Below are 12,377 nucleotides of genomic sequence, written 5' to 3'. Positions count from 1 at the left end.
AGAAATAGTTTATTGTTGTTTATTTAAATTTAAATGTAAATATTGTTTAAAATCCTGATGAGATTACCAGGTAAAAGTGATAAATTTATTTTAAAACATAAAAGTTACTACTAATACTAAGTACCTATTAGTTGTAAGTTATTATAAATATATGTTCTTCATTTGTTATTTTGTTTTATTATATATGTTTATTTTAATTTTGTTTTAAATTTAAAAATTATAACACATATATTAAAGATAAAAATATTGTTAAGAACTATTAATTTTTAAAGTATACATTGTTAATTTGGTTTTTACTGAATACAATTTTACACAGTGAAGTTACATTTTTAACAGTAACTACAAATGTGCAAAGTAATCAACCACTAATTGTTGTCTTGCATTTCCTTCTTCGATCACTTCTTCTATTATATTTATATTTTCATTTTCTGGTAAAAATAAATCTAACAATTCTGGTGGATCTAGATCATTGTTGTCACAAGCAATGTTGTGTAAAACACAGCAAGCAACAATAACTGCCTGAGTTGTTTCTAACTTTAACCGTAATCCTAAAGATAATACTGGAAATCTGCGTTTTAGAACTCCATATGACCTTTCTACAGGATTTCTAGTTCTTATAATTGATTCGTTGTACAGCTGTTCAATGCGATTTTGAGGATTAATGAAAGGTGTGACAATGTGACGAGAATTAGCATAACCACTGTCTGCTACAATCAAACCATTTCCCCATTTGCCACTGATTAATTGGGTATATACCTTTGATTTTTTAAATATTGTTTGATCATGGCAAGACCCGGGCCAACGAGCTACAATATCCATAATTTTTAAGTTAGGACAAGCAATAGTTTGGACATTTAATGAAAAATATCCTTTTCTATTTCTGAAGTATTCAGCATTATCTCCACCTATATAAACATTTCATTTTTATTTATTTATTATTTATATATTTTATATTTATTTATATACTTATTTTTAAATACCTATATACATTCAGTTCCACATTATTTGAAATTGCTTATTACTTATTAGGTATTAGAAGGGGAAAATATCAATTAATTTACAACACTCCCAAAACATATTATAAAAGATTGCCCTTATAATATACTAATATTTTATTACCTGGATTTTGTATTTTTACATGAGTGCAATCAATAGCACCAATAACTCTAGGGAATTTAGCGATATCATAAAAACGGTTCTGTAATGTATTTATTTCTAATTCTGTGTCTGGCATTTTTATGAACCGTGGCAGCAGTCTTGCTAATGCAACACTGACATCACGAACAATTAATGATGATGTAGTTTTGCTTACTCCCAAAAAATCTCCAGCAGTTATTAGAAAATTTCCAGTAGCATAAAATCGTAGAGTTAAAAGCAGTTTGTTTATGGATGTTACGGCATGATTTCTAAAATAATTTTAACATTTACAAATTACAGAATACAACATTTGATATACCAATTATTTTATTATTGTATAGATAATCACCTATATGATTGTGAAGATATTTGCTCATTTATATATCCTAAAACTTCAATAACTACTTCTTTGGAGATTCTAAATCTAACTTTAAAGTCTTGATCATCCCAAAACTCCATATGGTTAATTCGTACACGAATTGTGTACGTACGTCGTTGATAATTTAAAAACTCAACAATTTCAACATCGTCATCTTCGATAATGTCTAATACCGGCAATACCAATAATTCCATCATCGTAATTAGGTATAAAGAATTTTAACGAACACGGGACAAAAGAAAAGACACAACGAATTTAAATAATATTATTGAATACTCAAATATATTCTTTCTTGATATTAGATATCAATTTTTGGTAGTTATTAGTCAAATAAGTTCTTATTCGGTAGAAAAAGGACCAAATAAATTATTTGTGATTTATTCTCCAAATAAGACTTATTTCAATATTGAAAAACCGGAAAAATACAAATTTTTGTTATTCGGCAAATAACTTGAGTTATTCGACGAATAAATCATATTGAAAAACCGGGCCTTAGTAACGTTGATTTAGACCCTGCAGTTGCAAGAAAAGTATTAAATTGTCCTTCAGAATTAATTTTTTCTAATCTGCTTTTAAATTTTAATAAATTATCATAAGACGAACCACCAAACTTTCTAACGTTATTTATCATTATACTTTGTATATCTTTCAAAATTAAAAATGATTTTTTTTCATCCATAATATCCTCTTTAAATTTATCCACTATTGTTTCATCATTTTTCATATCATTTTCATTACCAACTTCTTCATTACATTTTATTATACTATTAGCTTCATTACTTTGAACTTGTTTATTTGTTTCATGTTGTTGATGTAGAGTTTCTGTTGGTATTAAACTTTCATAAAACGTTGGCGGAGGTGCTCTATCACCTAATGCAAGTTTTGATATTAAATATTTATCTTCAACTGTTATTGGAGGAAAATTAATTCCAGTTGTTTTAAAATATTTATAAACAATGCATTGGTGTTTGCAAAATTTTCCATGAATACCTGCTTCACATGAACAAACACCAATATTTGGCTCAACACAATACATCATTTTTTTATTTTTTTCACTTGGGACATAAAATTCTTCATTGTCAACATATATATCTTCTTTAGTGACATAATCAATTTTTTTAATTAATTTTTGAAAAAACAATCGAGCAGTAGAATTTCTATCATTGGAAAATTCTAAAAATTTTTTTTTATAGTATTCCTCCAATTTTGTACAACTAAAGTCAATCAGTGAAATAACATTGTAAGCTTTAACGCGACATAATATATTTTCCTTGAAAATTCTTACTGATACTTCACTGAAGTTGTTGGTTTGATGGCCTCTATTAGTATGATCCCTCCAAGCTAAACACCAGTTTTCTTTGTATTTCCAATGATGAACAGTAATGTATTTTTGCCACATAGGATAGTTACTTCTAATATTCATAGTTTTGATATATTTTTCTTGTGCCTCTTCAGAAGTCTGCGCATATAACATATCCCTAAAAGCTTTCATCATAGGAGGGCGATCTTCTTTTTTAATACTATTTTTACTGTCCCACAGCCATCTCCAAACTGATTGTAGTACATGGAAAATGCAAAGTAGCGATCTCGACTGTGGCCACACAGTTTTCAGTGCATTAATTTCGGCATCTGAGTTATCTGTCAAAAATAAAGATGGGTAACCTTGACCACCAAATGCGTCTTTTATATTTTGCTTTATTAAATTAAATCCACTTGAATATGATGCTTCACTTTGGCCTTTGGATATAATTACACCTAGAGGAGCTGCACCAGCAGCACATGGAGTTAGTAAAAATGTAATGCAATGGTTTTCAGGATCACAAGAACTAGTTGAATCGACAAAGACAATATCTTTGGATAATGGCAAATCATGAGCTCGTTTCATAATTGGAGTTAAAATAAGAATAACAAATGGTTGCTCTTGGAAGTATAATGAAATCCCATTTGTAGCATAAGTTTCTTTTTTTTCTTCTAGTTTCTAAAATAAATTGAAAACAATTTCAAGTAATATTCTATAATAGAATGTAATTCAAAATTTTAATTAATTACGAAGTAGCATTAAAGATTATAGGAAATAATTTGTAATAAATTACATCCAATATCTATTCTATCTACAATAAAACCAACACTTATTAAATACTCAACATCTGTAATGTCAAGTTATATTCTCACTAAATACCAAATATCCAAATGAAAATGAAATATTGAATATTTTTAATTTGTAATATACAATTATAAAATATAAAAATGCTAATTTTAGTGCTTAAATACATGCATAATTTAACTGATAACTGTATATAATAATTAAGCTCTTATAAATACTTATAATACTTGAAAAATGAAAATATAAAGTAAAATCTGTAATATGATTATGAAAATATAAGTCCACTTGATTTGGTTTACTATTCTGATGCAGTATAATAAATTTCAAAATTATAAGTACCTATTTATAATTTCTAATGAAAAATATTTTATATTAAGTTACATCAATAATAATAATAAATTGAAATAATATATTCATCAAATAAACTATTAAACATATATATTTGATTACCATAATTACTCCTTGACCAGTACGGGGTCCTAGGTTTAGTACTCTCCACTGATCATGCCAATGTTGCACACATCTATATGTTGGGTTAATTGTACCGTTCGCAAAATTTTCAATACGTTTATTTGACATATTTAAAATACTCTCATGATATCTATTAATTATAAAATAATATAAATATTTTATTTGTATACTTACTACTTAGGTTGATAAGATATAATTTTTTTAAAAATGTTAATTTTTATTAATAATACTAATAATGTTAGTGATTAATGATTATCAATTGTAATTTGTTTAACATTAGAAACAGAAAAAATGTTATATTTAAATATTACTAAGTTAATTCTATTATAAATATTATACAATAAAATTATGTTTAATTAATATTAAATGGCACTATCTATTATAAGAAATCAGCGTAAATAAATTATACTTTAAATCTGTCACATTATTATTTATTTACCGTAATGCATCTGATATTGTCATCCCATCATTAAAATACTCTTCAAAAGTGTTTCTTAAATGTATATCTGGATTTAAAAACCGTAGTGCTTCTGCAGTGTTAATATTATGATTATGAATATTTGAAATAGTAATCACACCTAAGTACTTATTCTATAAACATAAAATATTATTTAGTTGTTTAATAGTATTTAATTTAAAGTTTCAATATTTCAGTAAATAATTGTAAATTAAAAAATGTTTCTATCATTAATATAAATAAATAGTTTCTAATTTTATGACTTATTAGTTGATTGTTATTATAAACATTTTGTTTTGTGAAATATTAAATACAGTCAATTACGGCCAAAGATATATAAACATACATAATATTATGTTTATAAATCTGTTATTACAATTTACAGCACAGTTTTTTTTTTTAATTTTAAATTTGTTTTATAATAATATGACAATCACACAATGATTAATATTAAATATGTATATTATGTATTGTAGGGCGCATACATTAAAATATAAATAAAATAATAAAGAGAAATAATAGGACGGTAATGCCGAGAGAATGATCACATTTTATTATAAGTCATATCTAACTACAACGGTAACAGTAACAGTAACAACGCACACCGAAACGCGACGAGCGAGAGTGCGTTGTGTGTTAAAAACAAGTACGACAACTTTTAGATAAAAAAAAAAAAAAGTAATAATACATAATTCGTTATCTTAATGGTCGGCTAGAATCGGTGTGTCGATGCATGCCGACCACGGCGACAACGCGGACAAATAATAATAATAATAATAATAATCATAATCACCACAGTTCGGCTATCCTGACATTTTGTTCGTCCCGAACAATGTCATACAACATAATTATTAATAGTGGCTTTTAGGCAGTTACATACATATATAATATAATAATAACGAAAAAAAAAAATATATATAAATAAAATATAAATATAAATATATATATAAAATAATAATGAATATACAATCACGTATAGATAATACATTATAATAGTATAAATTATACAGATGATAATATTAAATACAAAGAAAAGATAAATTTATATAATGAAAAAAAATTAAAAAAAATGAATTAATCAAATACTATTTCACCCATCTTTTAATACGGTCTGGTCCTACAATGCCTTCATACGGCCGTCGCGTGACCTGAAAACCCTCAATATCGCTCACAACATATCTATCTCGATCTAACACTTTTTTTATAATATATGGTCCACGATATTTTGGAATTAGTTTTTTATTACGTCTGACTGTTACTGTTACGTCTGTGTTGGTGATCATTACATAATCATTTTCTTTATAAATGGTTGCCTCTTTATGCTTTGCATCATAATGTATCTTATTCGCTTCCTGTGATTTAACAATACGATTCGCTGCCTCCGTTCTCATTTCTTTAAAATCAACTACGTCCTCTGATACTATGTTATCCAACATTCTACGTACTTCATCATTAACTACCCCTGTTTGATTGATCCCGAATAGTAACATACTCGGACTTAGTCCTGTGGATCTGTGTACTGTGTTATTAATAGCAAATTCGACTTTATGTAAAACTCGATCCCATTTATCTGTGGAAACTGCTAGTTTAGCCAGCATAGGTACGATAGATTTGTTGACGATTTCGACCTGTCCGTTTGCCCTAGGTGTGCCTGACGCTACTAACACCAATTTTACCGATTCATTTTCGAGAAACTCTGAAAAAGTCTGTGACGTGAAACACGTACCTCGATCACTTATTATTCGCTGTGGTTTGGAATAAGTTCGGAAATAATCTCCTAAGTGTTTAATTACTTCGTCGGATTTAGTGGTACAACACACATACAGTCGGACGAATTTCGTAAAAGAGTCAATGACAACAAAAATATACTTATTTCTGATACCTGTTTTCTCTAGTGGACCTAAATGATCGATGTGTATGGTTACGAAGGGTTTGTCCCCCTTTGAAATATTAAAAAGTAAACCTTCCTTCTTACCACTTGGACTAGAAAATTCAATACATTTTAGACAATTGTCGATATAATGTCACACTTTGACCTTCATGCCCCGAAACCAATATACACGTGAAATGTTTTCTATTACTTTCGATAACCCTACGTGAGCCATATCGTCGTGACACGATCGTATAACGTTAGTTTCCATAGATTCCGGAACGTAGAATCTAACGTGTTTATTTTCTTTCCGATAAACAACACCATTACGCAGTTCGTAAAACTTGTCGTCGCCGGTTTCTAATTTATCTCTAATTTTAACAATATTGTCGTCGGTATTTTGTCTGATTGCAAGAACCTGCTCAAACGTATTTGGCTCTAAAATTAGTATGGCGTGACATCGACTGAACGCGTCAACATGTTGCATGTTTTTATTAGATCGATGGAAAATTTCAAAGTCGTAGTTTTGTAAGAATAATGCCCACCTGGAAATACGAGGATTAATATCCTTCTTATTTAACGTGAGCCTAAAACTGTCACAATCTGTCATTACTTTAAATGATATTCCCGACAAATATATATGGAACCGTTTAATCGCGTAAACAACGGCTAGACATTCGAGTTCAAAGCTATGGAATTTCGATTCATTAGGCGACGTACGCTGACTGAAATAGAACACGGGTTTCATTTTGTTATCGGCGTCGGCTTGTCCTTGAAATAATATCGCACCAAAACCGGCCGAGCTCGCGTCACAATGCAACTCGGTATCTGCCGTAGGCGAATAGATAGCTAACACGGGTGATTTTGTTAACGCCGAATTTAGATACTCAAATGCATTACGTTATTTTTCGCCAAACGTAAAATCAACATTCTTTTTCACGAGGTCATACAAAGGTTTCGCAATTATTGAAAAATTTGAAATGAAACGTCGGAAATAACTTGCCAATCCGAGGAATTGTCGGACTTGTTTCGAACTTTTAGGTACAGTGTAATTTAGCATAGCGTCGACATGTTTCAAGCTCGGTCGTACACCATGTTCATTAATTAAATACCCTAAGTATTCAATTTCATAATAACCAAAAAAACATTTATCCAGTCGAAATTGTAAACCATACTTAGCAGCCAAAACGAAGACTTCTTTTAAAATTGTTAAGTGTTGGGAAATAGTTTCGGTAGCTATTAATAGATCGTCCAGATATACTAATAATTCCCCCCGACTAATTAGTTCGCGAAAAATAAGTTGAATAAATCGATTAAATACTCGTGGTGAATTTGTTAGGCCAAACGGCATTCTTAAATATTCATACTGTCCCAACGGAGTAACAAAAGACGTGTATTGAACAGATTTATCATTCATACGTACATGGTGGAACCCGTTTTTTAAATCTAAAGACGTAAATATTTTTTTATTTTTCAATCGATCTAACTGATCGTCAATTAGTGGGGTCGGAAAATTGTCCTTAATTGTGATTTTATTTAACTCTCTGTAATCTACACATAACCTGTATCCACCGGACTTCTTACGGACCAACACTATCGGACTACTGTACGGACTATTGCTTTCTCTAATAATACCCTCAGCCAACAGTTCATTAATAATAACTCGTAATTCACGTTGTTCACTATATGACAGACGTCTGGGGCGAAATGTAATTGGTTGTTCGTGTTTCAGAATTATTTTCATATCAAAATCTAAAACCTCATTACGTATATCCATATTTGATATATAATTGACGTTATATAATTCACTAAATACATTTCTGATTTCTACATCTAACTTGGGATTCACATTCAGCGTTGTATTATCGCTATTTTTATCGGCACAGTTGTCGTAATCGATACACAATATTTCCTTAAAATTAACATCGGTATCGTCCGAGTTCTCTGGATCTAATTCTACTATGTCTACAATATTATTCTTAAATTCAATTTTAAATCCTTTCTTGTTTAAAAAGTCCCTTCCCAAAATCGCATTCGCTTTCATAGTATAATTAGACACAACATAAAATTTTAAATAAATTTCAAAATTATTAATTATTACATTCGTTTCGAATACACCGCGTATATCCAACTTCGCGCCGTTAATACCACAAAAATGATTTTTACTCACTGTTTGCGTTGTACATAAAGTATATGGAACTAACTCACTCTTGATTATACTGATTGGACTCCCTGTGTCGACCACGGCATTGACATTGATGCAGCAAGACTCTGACTCGTCCACCGGCACGTTAAATTGACATCGTACCTCGTACGGCGCTGGATACTCATCGGGTGGGTCTTCGTCTCGTACGACATCGATGCTCATCAAACCAGCTGACTTTTCCTTTTTCCCGTCATCATTCCCTCGCATGAGCACTGGACAAGATCCTCGTTGGTGCGCCATTGATCCGCATTCGTAACACGCTCCTTTTTCGCGTTTAGGTTTCGGGCATTGCGGTGACAAATGAGTTTTTGCGCCGCAATTAAAACATGAACGCGGCAGCGATGCATTATTCTTTCTTTCTACGGTTACTTTCGTGTCTTCTTGTTTTATTGCCATGACATTGGTTGGACACGACGTTACCGATTTTTGTAACGTATTTTCTTTAGTACTTGATACTTGCCGTATTCGTACCGAACGGGACATATCGAGTCGTTCGTATTCTACCATATCACTTAATAGATCGTCTTCATCCGCGTGATTACGACCAAGCAAATACATGCTCAACTCTTTCGAATATAAGCCTTCTAATATTTGAATTTTACTTTCATAAAATGTCATACCAATTTGTCGACATAAGAATACCTTTTCGTGGTAATACTCGCGTACATTCTCGGTACGTCCCTGGACGCGCCGCGACATCTCCTTCCAACGGTCACCCATCATGACCACGCCAACAAAAGTTTTATGAAACTGTCTTTCAAAATCTGCCCAATGTTCGATCTCCCGTGACGCAAACCAGTGTCGAGCCGCACCTTCTAAATTGGCCCGCACAGATTGGAGTTTGAATTATCCGGCCAACGGTGTAAATTTGCAACGCCATTTACAGTCCGTATCCAATCGAGGGCTTGCGAACCCGTACCCAAACCATTGAATATTGGAATTGACTTGTTCATGTCTGGCGCAATAGTTATTTCATTCGATGGTTTATTACTGTTTTGTTGAAGTTTCAATAATTCCATTAACATACTGTTTTGTTTTACGAGTGTCTCGACCAACGTGTTCGTATCCACCGAACTCACGGGCGGGTCTGGCGTTGCTGTCGACGATGTCTTTGATCCGTTGTTTTCGTTCATTTTTTCCGTTTGATCGTTTTCTTCCATTAAATTAATAACTTTCGGTGCATTCAGTTTATTCGATTCGTTCGATTTATTTTCTTTATTCATTTCGTTCATTCTGATACATTCATTAACAATTGCACAACGTTTACTCGCATTCCGTGTTAACATCGGCATTAGTTCAACATTCACTCATTTTATACGTATCCCACTTCTGTAAACTGTAGGGCGCATACATTAAAATATAAATAAAATAATAAAGAGAAATAATAGGACGGTAATGCCGAGAGAATGATCACATTTTATTATAAGTCATATCTAACTACAACGGTAACAGTAACAGTAACAACGCACACCGAAACGCGACGAGCGAGAGTGCGTTGTGTGTTAAAAACAAGTACGACAACTTTTAGATAAAAAAAAAAAAAAGTAATAATACATAATTCGTTATCTTAATGGTCGGCTAGAATCGGTGTGTCGATGCATGCCGACCACGGCGACAACGCGGACAAATAATAATAATAATAATAATCACCACAGTATAATGTAATTTTTAATTTAACTTTAATTTTAATATAAAATTACAAGAAGATGTATAACTAGTAACAAGTTACAAGTTACAAGAGTTATATAGGTAATTTAGTTACATGTAACTATGTAACCCTGCATACAGCTTAAATGTAATTATTATTTTACTTTGTGTTTTACCCACCTTTACAAAAGGGTCACTTTTTCTGGTAGAAACAGTGTCTATTTTCACTACAATTTTAATAAATGCTTTACAATCAGTATTCTTTGATTTACCTCTTTTGTTTAATGTTCTATCTACTTTATGGTGAGAACTATGGTGGCAAACATAATTTTTTCTGTAAAGTAATTAAAAAAAAAACATTTAAATTACATTCCTGATTCATAAATAAAGTTATTTAATTACATTATATTTATTAGATAGCTACATACTTGCATTGAATATATGTTCCATTAGGAACTGTTGTTCGTACATTCCACCTAGTGTTAGTGTTTGTAGAAAATTCTTCTACCCATTTACCGATATCTTGTATATTATTTAAATTTGACCGAACAATAGTTATTGAGTCATTTTTTACAATAATATTTTTAAATGAAGAAGTCATAGTATCAGAATTTATAGATAGATTCATTTTTAAATTAATTAATGGATCACTAAATTATGAAGAAAATGCACCATGTAATCATACCAATTTAATCGACATCACATTAAATATTAACAACAGTAAGATTTCTACAAAATACCATACTTAGTTACTATAAATAGATATCATTAGTAATAAAGTATTTATTGATAATAAAAAAAAGGGTTAGGTAATTGTTGGCGCCGCATAAGCATTATTTAGCTGTCACCGATCGACACACACACACACACACACACACACAACTCGCGCGCACCAGCTGTTATTTTAAGTTGTTTTTGTTTAATTATTTGTATCTTGTGAATTATATAATAATGTTGTGCAACACCGCCTTATCGTCCGTGTCCGCCGTCTAAGTATTATCAATTATGTTATATCATTACCATAGCCAAAGGCATACGTTTTTATATAATTAATTAGTATTCTCTCCAGCGTTGTCGCAAATAAAGCTCGTACGTGCGCAAATCGTCGTCGGCAGTTTCTACAATAAAAATTGTATTTTGTGAGCGCGAATCGCCACTGTTTTTTTTATACTTAGGTGTATTCTATGTGTGCGCAAATCGCCACATCCTTTTATATACATTGTATTCGTGCAGGCGCTAATCGCCACTGTCAGTATTATATTTGCATTTTTTGCAAATCGTTTGCACTAATCAACGCGATTTGTTTGTATTATATTAAATTATTATATTGGTGCAGGCGCGAATCACCTTATTGTTTTTATATTTGTGTGCGCTGATCGCCACATTTTTATTATTATATATTGTATATACGGCGCGAATCGCCGTAATTTTATTTTGTTATTATTTTATATAGGCGCTAATCGCCGCATTTTATTATTTTGTTTATTGTGTGTGTAAAAATTGTACATTATTATTTAGCATAGGTAGCAGCTGGCCAGTCTACGCTCCACAAATTGTGAGTTTTAATTATTTATTTATTATTATTTATATTTTTACCTATTATCTTATTATTGCCTCTTGGTGTTATTATTTTATTATCGGCTGTGCCAAACCGGCAATTTAATTTATTATATATTTATATTGTTGAGCCACAAGGGCTATATTATTAGTATATTCTACATTTTTACCTGTTGGGCCAAAAGGGCCGTAGTATCATTATTACCGTTTATTATATATTTATCAGCATTTAAATTGAGTTACCATTTTTTACTTAGAGTTACCTATCTCCTTTTATCAGTTAAGAACACACACACACAAATATACACATCTACACACACCACCACACACTAGCACTCTCTGGTCTTGCTCGGCGATCCCGTCCACTTCCCTTGAGTCGCTATATACACGTATACACATTTACACAGGTCGGTCGGTGTGTGCGTGCGCTACGAAGTAGTTGGGTAACCGGGCGCGCGTATTATTATCTTACGCTCCCGGCCCGTTCAGTAATATATTTCTTACATTGTATACTTTTTATAACCTCATTAATCTATTAATTTATAGTTA

General features: G+C 31.1%; 1 protein-coding gene and 1 pseudogene across 1 annotated transcript; both read right to left on the bottom strand.

Moving 5' to 3' along the window:
• Positions 1-3,844: 3,844 nt before the first annotated feature.
• On the bottom strand, positions 3,845-10,968 carry LOC149057929 (uncharacterized). The gene is made up of 4 exons (XM_089221217.1): positions 10,700-10,968; positions 10,452-10,605; positions 4,531-4,682; positions 3,845-4,221 (listed from the first exon to the last, which is right to left on the bottom strand). Exons 1-4 carry the CDS (start codon positions 10,897-10,899, stop codon positions 3,993-3,995), a joined length of 735 nt encoding a protein of 244 aa, XP_089077343.1. The 5' UTR covers positions 10,900-10,968; the 3' UTR covers positions 3,845-3,992.
• Positions 5,639-10,178, bottom strand: LOC149057930 (uncharacterized; annotated as a pseudogene).
• Positions 10,969-12,377: the final 1,409 nt, after the last annotated feature.

Source organism: Diuraphis noxia, unplaced genomic scaffold (genome assembly GCF_037042655.1).
Source record: "Diuraphis noxia isolate RWA-SAM2 unplaced genomic scaffold, SU_Dnox_SAM2 contig0002, whole genome shotgun sequence".
In the NCBI taxonomy this organism is placed as follows: Eukaryota; Metazoa; Arthropoda; class Insecta; order Hemiptera; family Aphididae; genus Diuraphis; species Diuraphis noxia.
This window is presented reverse-complemented; position numbering and strand designations above follow the sequence as displayed.